Source organism: Cricetulus griseus, chromosome 2 (assembly GCF_003668045.3).
Source record: "Cricetulus griseus strain 17A/GY chromosome 2, alternate assembly CriGri-PICRH-1.0, whole genome shotgun sequence".
NCBI classification, from domain to species: Eukaryota; Metazoa; Chordata; class Mammalia; order Rodentia; family Cricetidae; genus Cricetulus; species Cricetulus griseus.
Genome location: NC_048595.1, coordinates 117,127,217 through 117,148,405, shown reverse-complemented (window position 1 = coordinate 117,148,405; position 21,189 = coordinate 117,127,217). Strand labels below are relative to the sequence as shown.

General features: G+C 37.3%; 1 protein-coding gene across 2 annotated transcripts in view; it reads left to right on the top strand.

Moving 5' to 3' along the window:
* Mms22l (MMS22 like, DNA repair protein) overlaps nucleotides 1-21,189 on the top strand; it is a 110,175-nt gene that overhangs the window by 22,046 nt on the left and 66,940 nt on the right. For both annotated transcript variants that reach the window (XM_027403446.2, XM_035439945.1), the window contains exons 11-14: nucleotides 3,897-3,959; nucleotides 13,519-13,638; nucleotides 15,118-15,344; nucleotides 17,847-18,356. In XM_027403446.2, the coding sequence (XP_027259247.1) occupies nucleotides 3,897-3,959; nucleotides 13,519-13,638; nucleotides 15,118-15,344; nucleotides 17,847-18,356 (920 nt within the window). The remainder of the gene's footprint in view (nucleotides 1-3,896; nucleotides 3,960-13,518; nucleotides 13,639-15,117; nucleotides 15,345-17,846; nucleotides 18,357-21,189) is intronic.

The following is a 21,189-nucleotide window of genomic DNA, read 5'->3' as shown; positions in this document are numbered from 1 at the left end:
ATCCTTTGCTCAATGTCTAAAAATCATGAGTAAGTACATACCATGTTTATCTTTTTGTGACTGGGTTACCTCACTCAGGATGGTTTCTTCTAGTTATATCCATTTTCCTGCAAATTTCAAGATTTTTTTGTGTTGTTTTGTTTTTTTGTTTTTTTCTGCTGAGTAGTGTAAATGTACCACATTTTCTCAACCCATTCTTCAGGTGAGGGGCATTTAGGTTGCTTTCAGTTGTGGCTATTACAAATAATGCTGCTATGAACATAGTTGAACAGATGTATGAAATGTAATCTTAAAATGAGAGTTGTGCATGTCCAAATGTAGTCTCCTGGAGGTGGAAAGTGAGTTTGTTTCTGCTGGGGCTGTTACCTATAAAGCTTAAATGAGTGCCTTGCTTTTTAATGGCGGAATAGAAAATATGAAATATAGTCCCAGGTTGATAACCTATCATACATGCCTTGACTTTGAGCATTATTATGGTGAAATATGTAGGAACAATGCTCTCTGCTTAAATTAGCTTGTGTAAGTAAATTATGTGCTTTTGGTACTATATTCTCTTGTTGGATTTGGGCATAGTAGTTAACTTTTTTTTTAAAAGAAACTTTTCTTTTTTGATTATTGGCACATGTATACATGCACATAAATATATGTATGTATGTATGTATGTATCTATGAATGTATGTATGTACAACTTTCTGAGTGCTGAGTCCACTTAATGATGCTTGTGTACATATGTTTCAAAAACTGACCACTGGTGTTTGATAACAGATCAGGGGCTCATCCCTGGGGAAGACCAACTCTCCATCCTAGCAGTCACCAGTTGCTTGTAGCCTTTATCTAGGGGTGGATCCTTGTAAGATTTCTCTCATCCACCTTCTTCCTTTGATACATAGTTTAATTTATTTAGATTATAGCCATCATGTAGTCCACATTGTTGATATTCTTTGGGTAAGAATTACACTACTCTGACATTCTTGTGATTTAAATGGCTTGATAAGACAATTGAAACATACTCATTAACATCACCCAGTTGTAAAACAAAAATCTGAATTGTATCAATCGTGTTCTGTCCCTTATTACTTGGCCCTAGTGGTGACATTTTCTTCTCTTCATAATGATCTAAAAGCTATAAGATAAAAGCCTTTCCTCCCTGTAGGCAGTTTTCCAGTCCCTACCACTCTGAGGCTTATATTAATTGTAAATGCTCATGCTCTTCCTAACTAGCTCTTACATTTTAAGTTAACCCGTATCCCTTATTTATGCTCTGCCACGTGATGGTACCTTTATTAACATAGCACATTCTTCTCCAGCTCCCTCTGCATCTGGCTGACAATTCCTTGGACTGTCCTCCACAGATTCTTCCATGTCTGGTTGTCCTGCCTACACTTCTGCCTGGCTGCTGGCCTGTCAGCTTCTTAATTAATTAATGAGAATAATATATCATCACAGTGTACAGAAGGATTATTCCACAGTACCTCCCCAAGCTGCTTTTAGTCATGGTCTTACCTAGCAGTAGTAAGCAAACTAGGACAGGTAAGAAGTACATAGGGCAGAGAACAGGTGGAATGCCAAATGGGGAGTTTCATGTATTCTTTCATGAGGAGTCAAGGCATGCCTGGCATCAATATGTGACAGTAGTCAGAGTGTATTCTTGACCAGTGTTTTGCTTCATCTTCAGTAATCATAGTTTCTTGGACCTGTGTTATGTAGGCATGACCTGTTATTTGTTAATGCTCAAGTAGTTGATCACAGTCTCAAGGCTGGCTGACCCAAAGTCACAGTTTTGGTATGTACAGCTTGATCAAACCCTGCCACTGAGACTCCATGATCATGACCAGACTCTGCTGTCATATCCTCAAAGTAGCATGATAGATAGGTGTCCAAACCAAGGTGTCCTTTCAGGCTTTGATGTTCTAGTGGCTCAGAGATGAGTATTTTTTTTCCAGTAGTAACTAAGTCATTACTTTAATAATGGTTACATAATAAAAAGGGTACTGAAATGAAACAGCACATATCTCACTCAGTTTCTAAGATTTGGGGTTTTTTGGTTTGGGGGGGGGTTTGTTTGTTTTTCTTTTCTTTTTGTTTTTTGTTTGTTTGTTTGTTTGTTTGTTTTTGGACATTATCTAGGTGGTTCCTGGCTAAGGATCCTCCATGAAGATTTAGTCAAATTGTCACTTAGAGGCTGTTCCTGAAGCCTTAATTGGGACTAAAAGAATGCATTTGGGTTGAATATTTTAGTTTCCCATCCTGTGGGCTTCAGGCCTGCTCACAATATGGGGTGTTTTTCCTTGATTAAATTAACAAGAGAGTGCTGTCAAGATGGAAGCTTCATGGAAGTGATATTGTCACATTAGGACTGGTAGTCTGTTGATGACTCTCCCCTTCTGTGGTGGGGGAGGGGACTATGTAAATGATTCAGACCAAGAGGCAGAGAGACCAGAAAAGGCTATCTTAGTTGCTGACTACTGCCATTCCTGTGCTCCTTTTAGTTAGGAAGTACTGATTCAGTGCAGTCAGCACCTTATGTTAGTGTTTTCCAGTCTTTTAAAGTCACAAGTAGTGAATATACCTTTTATTCATTAATGTATTTTTATAAATATAATCATATGATGGTCTGATAGGAGTCTGTACCTTGATTGTTGATTGAGAACCATTCCCTATCTAGCCCTGGCTGTCCTGGAACTCTTGTAGACCAGTCTGGCCTTGAACTTAAAAGAGATCTGCCTCCTGACTGCTGGAATCAAAGGTTTACATTACAAAGGGCTGTGTCTTTGCTCTTTAGGACTCTGGCTTTGGTTTTTGAAGTTTAAATTACTTCTCATACTTTTTCTGTATTGGAAACTACTTGCTTGCTTTTGGAAGTGCGTTTATTGCTTCTGGTTTTCAACAGTGTCCAGGAATCTCAGTCTTTAAGAACAGAATATGCTGAAAGAGTGTCTTCCAGGCTTTCTAGTTAGAAAAATGAGGTTTTGAGAAGCTGTTAAAAAGTCCACTCAAGCTCTCTTCCTTGCTATATAGAGTCATGAATAGAATTGGAATTGCCAGATAGATGACTGTTTGTTAAATGAAAGCATTATGACGTTTTTCTTTTAATGTAAAACTACACAAAAGCTTTAATAAGATAGGCTATCTTTGAGATATTAAAAATAAAGGAAAATCTCATGTAAGAAGGAGAATAGGACCTGGTGGTGGTGGCACCATCTTTAATCCCAGCACTCAGAAGGCAAAGACAAGTAGATCTTTTGTGAATTATAGACCAGTTTGGTCTACAGAGTGAGCTCCAGGACAGCCATGTCTACATAGAGAAACCCTGTCTCTAAAAAGCAAAAAAAAAAAAAAAAAAAAGAGTAGAAGAGTAGGCAAGACTGGCATGTAAACTTAAAAATACATATCACTGTCATTTTTATTCAGTTAAATTATATGTAACAACAAATTAAATATTTAAAACATGTATAAACCTATAGAAGTACTACTTTTATAAAGTAAAGCCAGATACGGTTTCTTTTGGATTAGAACAATTTTAGATTTATTTCTTTAAGTATGTCAGCTAAGTTTTTATTGTAAGAAATTACAAAGGGGCTGGAGAGATGGCTCAGAGGTTAAGAGCACCGACTGCTCTTCCAGAGGTCCTGAGTTCAATTCCCAGCAACCACATGGTGGCTCACAACCATCCGTTATGAGATCTGGTGCCCTCTTCTGGTGTGCAGGTATACATGGGAGCAGAATGTTGTATACATAATAAATGAATGAAATCTTTAAAAACAAAAGAAATTACAAAGGAAAAAAAAGAAATTACAAAGGTATTTTAATAATGACCTTCACAGTTGTGCCATAAATTTAAATATGTGCATAATCAAGAGTAATAGTTTCAATGCAAACATATTTTCTCTTTTCAGAGACAGATGCAGTCAAATTGGACCTTTATAGAAGAACTTTTGAAACAGTCCGTCACTGTTCAGGTATGCAGCTAAAGCAGGGCAGGATATGACTTCTGCATTTTATAGTCTAAATTTACTTACAAAAATTAAGCAAACTTAAAATGATTTAAATAACAATTTATTACAAATCTGACATTCTTTGAAGGGTCAACTCACAGCAATTCATATTAAATCCTTTAAAGATTTTTATTAACACTGAATTTGTCAGTTAAAGGACAAAGATAATTATCTTAGTTGGTGACTTTGAAAGAATGTATTCAAAATAAGTGGGAGATGCTTCAGAGTTAGAAGCCATTCCTTGACTGTATGATAGCAAGCCAGGCGACATGATGAAGGAGATAGTCGGTGGTATTGGAAATGCAGCTCTATCCTCCTCACAGCGGGAAGGTGACTTGCCGTGCTGAGCAATTCGTCTTACAGGCTTGAATCCTATTCTCGCTGATAAGGTCCTCGTTTCTGAGCACTCATTTCATACCTTATCATTTTTCTTTCCGCAGAGCTGTTAATGTAGTGCTTCATGGCCCAGAGGTCAGACTTGACCTCCTTTAAAATACTTTTAAATATCCTGTTCATCTCATCTTTAAATGTGTTGTAGTTCTGTAAAGTTCTATAATGTAAGAAACCCTTTATGGAAGGTTATGGTGTGGAATATTTTTTAATTTAAGAAATAAATTGCTTTTCTGTTAATGAGGATTATTTAAAACTTGAAGAGGCATAAATAATATTAGAAGATAGCTTTGTGTGTATATGCTTATAGAAGTGATATATCTGACCACTAAACCATCTTTTCAGACCAAAATGCTGAATATTTGAAAACTGTATATGGCTGAAGTTACATGTACTGTCTGTATTAACTGTATGTGAACAAAATGTTTCTAATTATCATAAGAACCTCACCAGTTATGAGCTAGATGTCTCAGATACCAGGAAATTAAGGATTTTACCAGAAATCATTTAACCACTGTTAAAGCTATTTTGTTTCATACTTTCCTGTATAATTTTAATTATATTTCTCTAAATGATTTAGTTACACTTTACATGTATTTTATTTTATTTCTATAATACAGGAAATGAGAGAGTAGTCATGAAATACGAAATAGATATTGCATTGACCATTGTCATTTGTATCAGTTACTAATTCATTCTTTAATTTTATTCTTAGAGTTTCATATATGAATACTGTATTTATGTCATTGCCCCCTTTCAGAGGCTTCTGCACTCAGATTCATACTTAATGACTCAGAGCTTTGTTCAAATCAAGCACGAGTAACTTCAGTGAAGTCTGAGTAGTGTTGCATTTCTAGTAATGGTTCCTACATCTTATGTAGCGATATATTCGCCTCCGCACCTGTAGCAGTGACTACGCCTTTTAGGTGTGGTTACAGGTGTGGACATAACTGATTAAAGGGAAAGGATCAGGGCTCGAGGAGACAGGGCTGTGTCCTTGGAACAGGGAACGCCTCAACAGTTACTTGCTGTTTTCTCTGTAAGTTCTTCTACCAATAAAACACCATCAATTATTCTACTGGGTCTGGTTAATTCATTACCTGCTATACTATATCTTCATCAGAAGCAGAGCTTCAGTTTCCTAATTAAGTTTTAAGTACTTGTGTGCTTGAAGTTCTCTTCCAGCCTTTTGTTTGCTCTTGTATGTAAATGATTTAAAAATTTCCATAAACCTCTGAATTTACAGAGTTTTGCTGGTCTTTATCATAGACTGTTCTTGCATAGAAACACTCATATTTGTCAAGGACAGCAGGAAAGAATTTGGTATTAATCTCCTTTCTGTAGAAATACTTGCTTTTAATTAATACTTTACATACTCTACCCTCTTTGGATGTTGACTTCCTGTAACTTAAGACTTTTTTTTTAATATTTAAGGATTAGACTCAAGACCTTCTGCTAGCTAAGTAGGTGCTCTCTCATTAAGCTCTGTGCCTTTCTCTAATCGATTTTAAGTACATAGAGTATTTTCACAGCATAATTAGCATTTTAACAGTAGCAGTTGAAATTGTTTTGGCTGGAGAGATGGTTCAGTGGTTATAAGAGCACATGCTGTTCTTCCAGAGGCCCTGGGTTCAATTCCCAGCACCCTCATGGCAGCTTACAACTGCCTGTAACTGGAAGATCTGACACCCTCACACAAATATACATGCAAGCAAAACATCAATGTACATAAAATGAAAATAAATAAAAATTAAAAAAAGAAAGATTTAAGATATTTTTAAATACAGGCTTCATGACCAGCCATCTCAGTTTACCTGGCCTGGGAAAGTACTGAACAAACCAAAATGAGTTTGTCACCTTGGAATTATCACCAATTCAAGACACTTTCTCCATGAAGTTAGGTCTTTTGAGTAAAAGTAATGTTGTTCTTGTTCTGCCCAGTCCCAGAGCCGCTTAAGAAATACTCACTCTGAGGCTAAATATTAATTAGAATTGTTTGACTAATGGCTCAGGCATATTAATGTAGTTTTCAACTACATCAAAAGCTCCAGAAGGATATAATATTACCTAAGCAAACAGGAAGTGCATCGCAAGCAACTTCCAAAAGTCTAGAAATGACACAGACGTCTGGCTACATGGGCAGTCACCCCAAGTTTCTCTGCAACATTGGGGCATCCATCTTCAGTCTACAGACCTAGAGTATCTAGCAGACTTTTTAGTGAAGCAGGAAATTTGAAGATCTGCCTTGTACTGGCAAAGTTTGTCAGTTGCTTTCTCCTATGTTCTGCAGAATGTCTTGCAGTTTCCTCTATGAATCAGGAAGCCTGAAGGACTAACCTGTCTGTCCAGAAGTCACTTTCTAAAGAGTCCTCCATGTCCAGTTTATGCAGCATACAGTCAAGCATTCCAGGCAAGAGCAGTTTCTTGCCCAAATAGCCAGCCTTGCCACATTGAAGGCAAACTCCATAATGAGTTCCTTCAATGCCCATCATCCCCTTTGAAGTAATTGGTACTGCCAGGAGCAGATTTGTCTGACTGGTAAGGAAAGATTGCCTGCCTTCTCTCTGCATCTTTGTTTGAATTTCCCACCTACCTGTATTTTGTCTGTTCATTGGCCGAAACAGCTTTATGCATCAACCAGTAAAAGTAATGCATATACATAGCATAGAGAAGGACATCCTGTATCACTTTCTTGTGGGAGAAATGTTCCTGCAGTGATAAGTAGTATTCTGGATTTCTCTGGTATTTTTTCAGTGTTACTGTATCACTGTTGCATCAAATTATATTCTGTAAGTAAGAGGGGTACTTGATGTAGTTCTTAAGACCCAATTTTGTGGGGGGAGCTAAGTGGTTATTAAGAATAAATACATTTTGATGGAACTCTAGAAGACCCCACCTATTCTCCTGGAGCATCTCTTTCTGTATGTATCTATAGTTATAGATAATAAATTTGTTCTTAAGTTGACATGTCTACATAGTAACCAAACTAAAACATTGAATGCTTCATTATCAAATGTTTGTTCAGTGAAACATGCCCAAATTTCATATGCCAAAATTTCAATTTCAAAACAAGATAGGAAGACATTCTTTTTAAAAAGTCTAAAGTAGCTTTCAGGAGGAAATATAAGAGCTGTAATAGGACGAGTCATTAGCTAGCACTCTCTCTCTCTCTCTCTCTCTCTCTCTCTCTCTCTCTCTCTCTCTCACAGACACACACACACACACACACACACACACACACACACACACACACACACTCAAATACCCCTGAGAACAGGATACACAAAGGGCTTGTTAAAAATTTAGCATGCCATAGTGTTTCAGCCTGGGTTTAACGGCATGTGGGAAAGAGCAGCTCTTCTGGTCTTCTTAAAAAAATAAAACTAGTCTGGGGTCATAGATTTCCATATGCTTATTTAACTGTGCTAGGTAGATTTTTGGGCTTAAAACTCAGCAAGTCTAATGTTTCTGCTTAAGGAGTCAGATTGTTAATCTTATTACATTTGTTGTGAGCTTCAGGAGTTAGCATTTAGGCTCCCAGTGCTATTTCTCTTTGGCAAATAACAAAATGTAATTAATGGTAATGATAGTTTTGTGCTGGTAATCCTGTGTTGTGATGTTATTTGTGTTTACATTTTACTGCTAAGAGACTTCTGTGTGAAGGGTTAAGCGGCTTGTGTAGGTTTGGCCAGCTAACTAGGAAATGTCAGCATTGGGATTTGAGTCTTCACATATAGTTTGTGTATATGTGTGGAGACAAAAGCACACCTATGTTCCTGTAGCTATTGTTATTTCCCTCTGCAGAGTGTGATGAGGAATTACAGGTAAAGAAATGAGGAAACAAGTATCCTTGGTATTTTCACTGTATAGATCTATCTTGTGGTTGTGAACTTGAGTGAATATGTCCACTGATTCCTCTATTCCTATCATGTCATGTACTCTTGCCTTAATTATGTGGAACTGAAGATTGACAGGTTTTCTATCTGTAATTTAGCTTGATGTACAACACTTTTTCTTTTTAGAAATTAACTTGCCTTTTTACTGTTTTAAAGGGGTTTATTTTTTATTCTTGTATATGTTTGCGTGAGATTATGTGTACTGTGTGCATTCAGGTGCCCACAGAGGCCAGAGAGTGTTGGAGCTCCTGGGACTGCAGTTATAGGCAATTAGGAGTTGTTGTCTGCTAGTGCTCTGAACTAAACCCAGGTCTCTGCAAGAGAAGTATGTATGCTTAGCCACTGAGTGATGTCTCCAGCTTTGGACACATACTCTTTAAGAATTTTTTAAAATATGAGAAATAGTTTAGAATAAGGTAATAGTTGATATATAGAATGTGAAAAATATAGAGTAACGTAACATGTTCTGTAATTGGTTGTAAGCGTTAACAAAAATATCTTTTATATATCACATTTAACTGAATCACTTACCTGTCCTTCCAAAACAAGGAATAATATATTGAACCATTTTATTTTAATTTATAGCCACTAAGGAGCAATATTTTTTTAACTTCAAAAAGTAATAAGATCTCCTAAAATGCTATATTTAATTTCTTTACAGTTGTATACAACATGAAGAACATAGGCTCTGGACTCCCAAAGAAAGTAGATCGAATCTGGCATTTACTAAAACTGTTCTCATTTGCTCTTGTTTTTGATGTAGAATTGTTTGTATAACAGACTTAATAGATGTTCCTTTCTCTTTGTCTTTCCAAACTACCTACTTTTTTTTTTATTGAATACACATTTTTGGGTATTACATCACAAATCAGTTTGAGATTACAGATAACCCTTTCAAGATGAATTTTATAAGCTACTTTCTTTTTACCTTGATCACATAATAAAATCAATATGCTGTAACTCTGCTTAGTATTATGCTGTAAGCATCAGTAAGAGCTTAGATTTAGATTTGCTTTATAAAGTCGAATGTCAGTGATAGACCCGCTGGTTCAGTGAGTGTACAGATACTTAGTAGAAACGGTCTTATATTTAATCTGTTTCTGAAACATTTATGGAGGCTATTTGATGAATGAGACATTGGACTGGGCCTTGAAGGCATTATTTTAGGCTCAAGAGAACTCATAGACACTTGAAATCTGAGAGACATACTTAACTCCCTCTTCTGTAGTTACTCATTTTTTATGTTTTTTTTAAATGTAGATTACACTATTAATATAGCCATTCCCTTAGAAATGTCTCTTATTCTTTAACTCTTCCTGTTCAAATCTGAAGACTTACCTATCCTCTCCCACTCCATTGTTTCCCACAATCAGATATTGCTGGAGGAAATTCATCATTCCTTCTTACTTGTCCAACTTTAAAGTCTGGATCATAGGAGTCAAATGGCAGTCCACTCTAGAATTTTTGCAAAACAAATTACAAGGACAAAACCGGAACAAAGACAATGTATCCTAATGACTTCATTTAGAACTTTTCTGTATCACACTATTTAGCACAATATATACCCAGCCCACTAAACTCAGCCTCCTTTTTTGTTTGTTTTTTCGAGACAGGGTTTCTCTGTGTAATAGTTCAGTCTGTCCTAGAACTTGATATGTAGACCAAGCTGTGCTTGAACTCACTGAGATCTGCCTGCTTCTGCCTCCCAAGTGTTGGGATTAAAGACTGACTGAACTCAGCATCTTACTTGGCACTTAACTTTTCTCTGCCAGGCAAATGTAACTCTATCTTTGCGAATTTGTATCTTCTAACCTCTCAGGAGACTTTATCTTTCATATAGAAAGTATTACTGGTTCTATCAAAAACTAATTTATTTCCTTATACGTCATGTAGGGTAACTTCTCATTTATTCCAGGACTTTCTATATATATCTCCACTAAAACATATTCTCCATCCCCTTTATCTCCTCAGCTATCAGTGACTGCATTTCTGACATGTCCAAAGTGCTCTTGTCAAAGGCATCACTGGCTTGCACATTGTTAAGTGTAAGAGTTCTTATTTTTCCTTACTTTTCAACTTGTCAATAATATTCAAACCTGGTCACCATTGGTTTTATTTGCTACTTCATTGGTTTCCATGATAGCTAATTTTCTTCCTATTTCATTGGCCACTTGTTTTATAGACTCTTCTATATTCCTTTACTCAGTATCTGTTAGAATTAAAAAAAAAATGTTTACTTACTCCTTGCTTTTATGTGTGTTCTTTCCTTTACTTATCGCACCTAGCCTCTTAGTCTAAAACTATTTAATTTGATGTCAACATCCAGGATTATACTGACAACTTTGACTTCTCCTCTGAGCTCTAGACCTGCGTGCTTTGTTATGTTCTTAGCACCTGCTTGTGGATATACTGTGCATTGCCCCCACTAACTTCTCCATATTCTTTGCCACAATCCACTTTAGTTATTCTAAGTTGATCTTCCTTTGTTTCTTTTCCAAACCCATCTCTAGAGTTGTTCTCCTGTCTCAGACTCAGGGGCCTTTGCTGTTACCTCCTCCCTGGCACTGCTTTTCTGTTCTATTGCCTGCGTTCATTCTCCATGCGTGATTCAGAGCTGCAGTTTTTAAATAATGATATCATTTTGCTCCTGTGACTATATTCTTCCCATGACTTTACAACACGTTTAATATATAATCCAGATTCCTTATCTAGACCAAGTAGTCTGAAATGAGATACAAGCCTATAAGCCCAGCTTGTCTCTGACTTATGTCTCGAAATACCACACTGACTGTTAGTTTAGGAACTTCTCACTTGGTTTTCTCTGCCTTTCCTGCTTTTCTTGCAGGCTTTCTATTCTTTGGCTTTTTTAGTCATTTAGCTCAAATCTCTCCCTGTAAAAGGCTTTTGACTCCCTGACACTCAGAGTATGATGACTGACCTTTGATAGTGACCGAATCAAAAAAACAAAAATAAAAAGGGAAGGACATGACTGCTAGGTAGGGTAGAGGAGAAAGTTTATTGTAGCTAAAAGGGAGAGCATAGTCAGAGGCAGGGACATCTGGGAGAGTTCAGATTGAACATGACCAGATTGAACTGGGCCATGTGAGCGGATGGGAGAGAGGGGAGGGGAGGGGAGCCACTGATTAAGAAGGGCAATCTGGGCCAACAGACTGGCCAAGACTGGCATGGCCAAAATGGTTGAGTTATTTAGGAGCCAGAGGAGCTAGCAGGAGGGAAGCCCAGCCCAGTATCTTGGCTGAAGAGTTCAGGGTAGAGGACAGAATATGCCAGTTTTACCCTGTAAAAGGGATTGAGGGGTGCTGGGAGAACCTGGCAGCCAGCTTCTGCTATGATGTGTTAATGGGCACCTCAACCATTTGTCCTCAGTTTGAGACCTAACAGTGACTGTCATATGACCTTGCTTTGTTCATGATTTTCACAGCAATTAAAATTATGTCAATTGGACTCATCCATTTAAGTGCCTAGTTTTCCCTTCCTCCCTGAAAGGGTTAGCTCTGCTAGTACAGGTCTATTTCTGATTATTGCTGTAGATGTCCTGCCTTAGACCATGCCTCGTATGTACCACACTAAATACACTTGTTGAATGACTGAAATTGAGGTGTCATTTTAAAAACAAAAGTATCTGTTTATTTCATCATGAAAGATTAACTTATTTATCATTTCTCCCTTATCTTCTAAAAAGGTAAAAAAATAAAATAAAATAATACTCTGCCAATGATGTGATCTCTTTGTTTCTTTATTGTGGGGATGAGATAAGGGTCCATATATATGTAGTCCTGACTGTCTTGGAACTCACTATGATGACTGGTCTGTTCTTGAACTCAGATCTGCCTGCCTCTGCTTCCCGAGCCTCTGTGCTCTTGTTTTTAAATATTGTTATTACATTATGCCTGTGTTGGTTTGTGTAATATGAATGGACACACATGCACCATGGCTTGTGTATAGAAGTCAGAGGATGACTTGCAGGAATCCTGGGGTTCAAACTCACGTTGTCAGGATTGGCCCCAAGTCCATTTACCTTCTGAGCCATTCCCTCCCCTCTCCTCTCCTCTCCTCCCCTCTCCTCTCCTCTCCTCTCCTCTCCCTTCCCCTCCCCTCCTCTCCTCTTCCCTCTTTTCCTCTCCCCTCCCCTCCCTTCCCTTCTCCTTTCCTCTCCTCCCCTCCCCTTCCCTCTCCTCTCCCCTCCCTTCCCCTCCTTTCCCTCTCCTCTCCCTCCCCTCCTTCTCCTCTCCCTCCCTCCTCTCTCCTCCCTCCCCTCCCTCCCTTCCCTCCTCTCCTCTCTTCCTCTTTTCCCTCCCCTCCCCTCTCCTCCTCTTCCTCTCCTCTCCCCTTCCCCTCCTCTCCTCTCCTCTTCCCTCTTTTCCTCTCCCCTCCCCTCCTCTCTGTGATCGCCTCTCTTACCCTCCCCTTTCCTTCCCTCCTCATCATCCCTGTCCTCTCCTGTTCTCTTTCCTTTTTCCTTTTTCTTTCCTCTACAATCCCATGAAGCCCTTTACTCCCATTCCCTCTCTCCCCTCCCCTTCTTTCTCAATGGTTCTAGGTCCTCCTGAATGTTAAACAATACTCTGAAACTCCACCATTTTCCAGCCCTAACCTTATGGTTTTCTTAAGGGCAAATATTATAATCCTGTGAAAGAATTTGGTTCAATTCTTAAATATAACCAAACTTTCTGAATTTTTGGGGGGCATTTTAATTATTAGATCATTTCACATTCTTTTAATTGGATTTCTTTAGATTTCTCATATCAGTTTTCAAACATCTATGTTTTAAGTAATGGAAGTACAAAGTTTCCATTATCTGAAGATACTAATGGTCTCCAAAATAAGTTGTTTCCCTTATGTCAGGTCAGACTTGTGTTCTGAAGATTGAGAATGCTGTGATTTCGTGTTGCATAATCATATTCTTTTTAGTGGTTGGGTTTTCTTTCCTTCTTTCTTTCTTCCTCTCTCTTTATTTTTTTTTTTTATTTTTTTATTTTTTTGGTTTTTCAAGACAGGGTTTCGCTGTGGCTTTGGAGGCTGTCCTGGAACTAGCTCTTGTAGATCATGCTGCTCTCGAACTCACAGAGATCTGCCTACCTCTGCCTCCCAAGTGCTGGGATTAAAGGCGTGCACCACCACCGCCTGGCAGTGGTTGGGTTTTTAGTACATTGTCAAATGATATGATATTCTTGGAGCTACCTACTACTTCATGACTTCAAGTTTCTTTCTTTTAGGAAAGTATACTAGAAGAACAGTTACGAATGTATCTTCACTGTTGTTTGACACTTTGTGATTTCTGGGAGCCAAACATTTCAATTGTCACCAATCTGTGGGAATATTATAGTAAGAACCTGGTAAGTAAATAGAATATAGATTTGCTTTTGAAATTTGAAGTTTACTTCTGATATTTGAGGGGTATTTTATGATTTAATTATGAGAACTGTGAATTTTTTGAAATGCTAAATATTGTTTGGAGGAGGATGCAACTTGCCCGTGGTTTCATTTTTCACAAAAATTGTCTGTAGAAATCTGGCATATAGAGTCAGCATTTGACTTATCTTTTCTCTTGTATGTATAAGCAGAGTAACCAGAAATAAGGGATTATACAAATTATGAATCCTCATTCACAAATTAAAAATAATTTTTAAACTTAAGCATGATTTATTTTATGTATATGGGTATTATGCTTGCATGTATGCTTGTGCACTGTGTACGTATGCAGTGTCTTAATAACCTAAAGAGGCTGTCAGATACCCTGGAACTGGAGTTACAGGTGGTTGTAAGTCATCATGTGGGTGCTGGAATTGAACTTGTGTCTTTTGAAAGAGCAGCCAGTGCTGTTGACCACGGGGACATCTCTCGAGCTCGCCTCCTTTATTACTGTCTTATAATCCTTTTTCTTGGAAACAATCAATAGGCACTATTGTCCACAGTAAGAAACAATCTTAGTACCCAAGTAGGTATGTACAGTATGAACACCCTGGAAAGGAGAAAGTTAAAATACCATGCATTATATAGAGGAAGGAGTTCTTAATTCCTCTGTGAACTTAGAAAATTGTGATTTTTCTTTAAATTTGTATTTATTAAACAGTTTCTTACTCATTTTACATACCAACTACAGTTCCCCTTCCTCCGCTTTTGTGCCCCCCCCCACACACACCTGATGTTTCTGGTCCCAGAAGGGTCTGGGTGAAGGTACAGTGTAAACAGATGCATGGAGATCTAGGAGAGCCCTGTTAGGACTAGAATGACTGTTGGAGAGAGTCATGAGTTGGGATAGACGGGTAGCCTGAAGGGCTAAAGGTGATGTACAATTGGATTCCAGTTTATTCAGAAAATACTGGAAAGCTACAATATGGAAAGCTACAATATGACATTGAGTAGTGTTTGACAGTGTTGTTTATATAAGCAGAGGAGGAACAGATGAATTAGTAGTAGTATTGTATACAAATAATATGGCTGAGAACTGAAAGTGAAACTGGATTTAGAAAGTACAGGAAGAAATGGAAAATTGGAGGACATTTAAAGACCTCAGTTACTTTCATGAGTGAGAAGAGAGGGTTTAGGATGTCTGAGCTTTGGGATAATTAGATAACATCTTTCTCATAAAAAATGTTAATGGAAGCCATTCCATCAAATAACAATTTCTCTGTTGTTAGGCATTTTTTAAAAATTCTTGTGTATATATGGTAATTACAATCAAATAAAAATAGAATTACAATGGGTCAGACTTTTTATAAACTAGTTAGTATTTATAGCTTTCACTTTTACTTAGTAGGAAACATATCTATAACAGCTATGTTATGCTCTTTTTCCCTTTAATTTTTATTTAGAACAGCTCCTTCAGTATTTCTTGGCTTCCTTTGAAAGGCATTACTAATATCATCAAATCACCGTTGTCAATGCTTACAATGGTGAAGACCTGCACTGGTGACAAACAAGACCCTGACCTGTATAAATCCAGCAGTAGTTATGTCATTTTTCTTTGTATTTTGGCAAAAGTCATTAAGAAAGCAATGAAGAATAGTGGCCCTCATCCTTGGAAACAAGTTAAAGGAAGGTATGTGTTGTACAGTATCTTTTTTGTCATAAGTGTTCACTGGTACATTTGGAAATTTTGCTATTTATATATTTATTGTTAGAGTCTTTGCACGTTTAAAATGTATTCCTTATCCTAGGATGCCAACATTTTTTTCTGGCCATTTTGTTATAATGAGGAACAAACAATATTGATACTTACAATTAATTGTACAATTAATTGTAATGTTTCGTGATCTTTTGTTCTGATTCATTAAAAGTGATAGAATTTTTAAATTTTTAAAAAAACCTTCTCATGGTACATTGGTAGCTATTAGGCTTATTGCTTAAATGGTTTTTGTTCTTTGAACCCTGCAGTTTCAATGCTGCTTCCTTAAATTGACTAGAACCTACAAGAACCAAATAGCTCTATTGTCTCACTCGGGGAATCTGCCATTTTTCATTCTAGTTTGGTTCTCTTCCTTTCTGTCTCTCTCCCTTCCCCCTCTCTGGTATTTTATTTATTTATTTATTTATTTATTTATTTATTTATCTGTTTATTTATTTCTTTGTTAATTTCTTTGCTTAATGGATATAATTTATTTGTTTTTTGTTTTCAACTTCCATGACTACATAGAAACCCTCTTGTAAAGCCTTTGTTATGTAGTATATCACCATCTGCTACTTCTTCATTTTGTTTGGTAAGAACTTTGGGGGAGAGAATATTTGTCTTTCTGGGAGAACATTTTCAAGCATTGTTGAATGAGCTGAATGTGGTAGTGTACCCCTCCAGCACTTGGGAGCTGGATGTAGGTGAATTGTTAGCTCAAGATCATCCTTAACTACATAGAGTTCAAGACCAGTAATACTTCTCAAACATAAATGTTTCTATGAAAGACATAATAACTCAACTGCATTAATTAAGAATTACTGTAATTCTTTGATAACACTAATAGGCCAGTAGTGGTCTTTACTTTGTGGAGCATATTAGCTGTTATGTAGTTACATTGTTTTCTGTTTTGGGTTTTTTTATGTTTGTTTTGTTTTGTTTTTTGTTTTTGTTTTTGTTTTTTGTTTTTGGTTTTTGGTTTTTCAAGCAGGATTTCTCTGTATTGCTTTGGAAGTTGTCCTGGAACTGGCTCTGTAGATCAGGCTGGCCTCGAATTCATAGAGACCCGCTCAACTCTGCCTCCCAAGTGCTGGGATTAAAGGCATGTGACACCACCGCCTGGCTATACAACATTCAATCTCTTGTGGGCTTTAATTATCTGTGGCCTTAACAACTAAGTATAGAAATTACAGGACTTAACAGTCCATGAGTAGGACGTCAGGATGAATTGCTTTCCAATTCTAACCCCTGAATGTTGAGAGAAATGTACATAAGGTTATAGGTTATACTAAGTAGCTTTGATGAAAGATTAAATTTCTTAATGACTGACATATATATTTGAGCACTCATAATTTTTCTTCTCATGGGTAAAAATAACCTAGCTCCTTGAATTTTCCTAAGGTACAAAATAAAACCAGGTTTTTCTGAAGGGTGGACAGAAAAGTTCTGAACTTGAGAAAAGTTCTGAAAAATTGTTCAGTTAAAGTTTGTGTAAGAGCACATAAAATTGTACTTAAAAGAGTGCATATCTTAGTTTTCTGATGCTATGACAAATCCCTGCAGTGATGCGTTTTTCAATAGGTAAGGTTTGTTTGGGCTCTTGGTTTTAGAGTTCCAGTCTATGATCCATTGACTCTGTTGCTTTGGTTGAGGCAGCACATCCTGATGAGAGCACACGCAGAGCCAAAACCACTTAATCTTGTTGTCAGGGAACAGACAACAAGTAAAAGAGTGACAGGAGGCTGGTGTCTAAGTAAGTGATTCCACTTAACCTAATTCTACTTAGACTCTCTCCTAAAGATGCAGCTGTCTCTTAGTGCACAGTACTATTGAACAAACCTCAGAGCTTTGTGGACCTTTTGAAATCCATGCTATAACATATTTTCTGTCTTATTTGTCAAGGAGTAAGGAAATGATGGAAATCAAAGGGAAAAGCTATGTATCACAGGAAAAGAGCATTTCCACCATCTTTGGGAAACGTTGATCATCTGTAATGGTTTGCTAAGTCAGTGGGCAGTGGCAAGTGGAAACAGTGACAGGGCAACATCAAGGTGAAGAGTTAACTAAAACTTGACCTGGGGACTCTCTGGCATCTATGTAAACACTGGGTAGATATAGAGGCTAACACAATCTTAGCCTTTGAGAGGTGCATACAGGGACAAGCTGGCTAGCTAGACTAGCTGAAAACATAAACTCTGTTCAGTGAGAGTCACTGTCTCAAAGTGGGATCCAATTGAGGAAGACACCTCAGGCCTCCATATGTATGTGTAAACAAGCACCTGCACACATGTGCCCATATGCATGTACACATTCATGCACCACACATACAAAATTAGGGGTAACTTATAGTAATACTGTGTCATGAATAGTGGAGGAAAGTATTTTTAAATGATTTTAGTTAATGAAATAATCATACTAATTTTTTATATTTTATAGAATATATTCTAAATTTCATCAAAAACGGATGGAAGAACTAACAGAAGTTGGCCTCCAGAACTTTTTCAGTCTTTTTCTACTGCTAGCAGCTGTTGCAGAGATAGAAGATGTAGCCAGCCATGTTTTAGACCTCCTTCGTTTCCTCAGGCCTGCCTCCACGTCATCTCATAGAGCCCTTGTTTGGAAGGGTCAGATGGCATTCCTCCTGATGTATGCACAGAAAAATCTGGACATTGGTGTTTGGGTTGAGAAATTGTCATGTGAGTTCCAAGAAAAAGCAAAGGAATTCTTGGTATCTAAGAACGATGAAATGGTACAGAGGCATACTCTATGGACACTGCTTTGCATCTATATTGATGGTGTTCAAGAAGTATTTGAGACCAGCTGTTGTTTATACCCTTCTCACGAGCATCTTCTCAATGATGGATTTAGCATGTTACTGCGAGCCTGTCGAGAACCTGAACTTAGGACAGTGCTGAACTTTCTGCAAGCTGTTCTGGCCAGAGTCAGGTATGTTTTCCATCAAGTGCTTGTGAGCTTCACTTTTCACATACATACATACATACATACATACATACATACATACATACATACATACAACAAAGTGTAGGTGAAAGAGGTGATTTTTCCTCTACACTGGCATAAATCATTAGTTTTCAAACAGTAGTTCTTCACAAGAAAGCTTTTTATCGAGATACAGGCAACAAAAGTGGAACAGCCCTGGTCTGTTCTAGAACCTTTCCTTCTGTATCACCTCTGAAATGTGTAATTACAAAAAGAGGTGTGCTAGTCTGAGCAAGACCTTGAGTTCAAGTTTGAGGTTACTTTTATAGAAACCTGTGGTATTTTGTCCCCATAGGGAGGTTTTTGCTATAATGTACTATTTTATTTTAATATTTATTATTGAGAGATGTGTGTGTGTGTGTGTGTGTGTGTGTGTGTGTGTGTGTGTGTAATGCATGGATGTGAGTAGGTGTGCACTTTCTGTGGCAGCTCAATTTTCTGTCCTCCCGATGGAGAATCTGGGGGTCAGATTCAGGTTATCAGGTTTGCACTGTAAAGACCTTTATGGCTAGCCGTCTCTCTACCTCCCACATTGTACTATTTTTTTTTTAAAGTGGTTTTAAGTTGTAGTTGAAACATTATTTGTAATCTCAATGCCTCAAATATTTCCTTCTGAGTCTGTATATTCTGAAATTAACGTGTTGTTTTTAACATAAAAAAATATTCAAGGGGCCGGGCACACGGCCTTGAATATTGGTGGCACACGCCTTTAATCCCAGCACTCGGGATTAAAGCAGGTGGATCTCTGTGAGTTCGAGGCCAGCTTGGTCTTCAGAGCAAGTGCCAGGATAGGCTCCAAAGCTACACAGAGAAACCCTGTCTGGAAAAACCAAAAAAAAAAAAAAAAGTATTGAAGGCTTATGGTTTGTGTCAATATAATTTGTACAGATATATTTATAGATATAATCAGAACACAACTTTAAGATGGATACAAACTATATTTTTGAATTTTTGTCATTTTGTAAGTTTTACTTTTCAAGTATATGAAGGTTTTTGTTTGTTTGTTTGTTTGTTTTGGTTTTGTCTTTCTGAGACAGGGTTTCTCTGTATCCGTGGCTGTCCTGGAACTTGCTTAGTATACCAGGCTGGCCTTGAAGTCAGAGATATGCTTGCCTCGGCCTCCCAAGTGCTAGGATTAAAGATGTGAGCCACCATGTGAAACACAGTTATTGTGTGTTTTCAATAAGTTAAATTTATCACTGTGTCGTCACTGTTGCTGAAAAGTTGGCTAGAATTTGTATGTAGAACTATGGTTTTAGGGGATACAGAGATAGCTTAGTAGTTGAGGGCACATACTGCTTCTGCAGAGGACCAGAGACATCTGTAAGTCCAGCTTACATTTCAGGTACCTGCACTCACATGTATACCTACTCCAAACAGATAAGCACAGATTCACATAGTTAATATGTATAATTTTATTTGAGGTCATATTTGCAGATAATATTATCTTTAATATTGGCTTTCTAATATTATCTTAAGAAGATCAGTTTACAAAATTTCAAATTTTTTTTCAATGCCATTTTGTAGCTTCCTTAATTTTCTTTATCCTGATTTATGTAAGTTTTTAATCACCACTAGTTTGTATATCTATGTGTTTAACCTGAGTTTTCACCAGTAGTTATTTGCTTGTCTCACCAGTGTTAAGAATGTTCAAACAAGAATGTTAAAAAAAATGCTCAGATACTTTGATGGGTAGATGACAGATGAGTAAATTAATAAGCAATTTGATAAGAAAAACCCTTTAATTATAAATCTTTGTATAAAAAATGTTTTGGGGGTCACAGAATATATCATTAGGTTTTGTTTTCTCGAATGAAGACTTATTTTTTTCATTTTTTAATAAATAGTTACTGGCATTTCCTTGTGCCTTGTAGCTTAACTGGAAAATTCTTTCTCATTCTAGTTTTAATTTGTCTAAATATGTTTGTCTAATGTCAAAAATAAGAAAGAAGAAGGGATTATTCTGAACTGTCCTGGTAACTGGGCACTGCCATCCTTGGAAGATTTAAAAACATAGATATAAGCACGGAAAGAGTTATGCGTCTTGAAGAGGCAGTCATAGAAAGAAAGTAGTATAATCAATTTATTTTTCTGTTGAAGATGACTAAGTACCTATTAATCCTAAATAATTTTACTTTGAATAGATTTGGGGAGGGTTGGTTTTGGGGAATTAAGGCAGAGTCTAAGCTGAGATGACCTCAAACTCATTATGAAGCTGAAGCTGGCCTGGATGGAATTTCATCCTTTTAATTCCTACCTTCCATGTTCTGGGAGGACAGGTATGTGTCCTCATGCCTGCCTTTACATAGTTGTTAAGCAAAGATTCATAACCTATAAATACTCTTATTCTAGCAGTTTTCCTTGTGTTATTAAAACTATCTTTGCATTGTGAATATCACGTGGTAAAATGTGTTAAGTCTCACCTTTACTCTCTAGTTGAGTGGTTCTCAACCAGGAATGTGTTTGTCCTTCAGGGGATATTTGGTAATGTCTGAAAACTTTTAGTTGTCACAGCTAAGAACATACCACTCATATTTAGTGGGTAGAGGCCATATGCTACAAAATTCTGGCAGTTCACCAAGTAAATCCCACAGCAGAACCCAGAAGTCCTGAGATTGAGGAGCACTGGTCTAGTTCTGATTCCTGAGCCCATTTCAGGGAGTTTCTGCTAGTTATATACATTTGAAGCATTTGTGATCTGTGTTTAGAAGCCTCCTTTTCTATTTGAATAGTACTTTCTATTCAAAGTTGAAAAGCAACTTTTTATGTTGTGTGGACT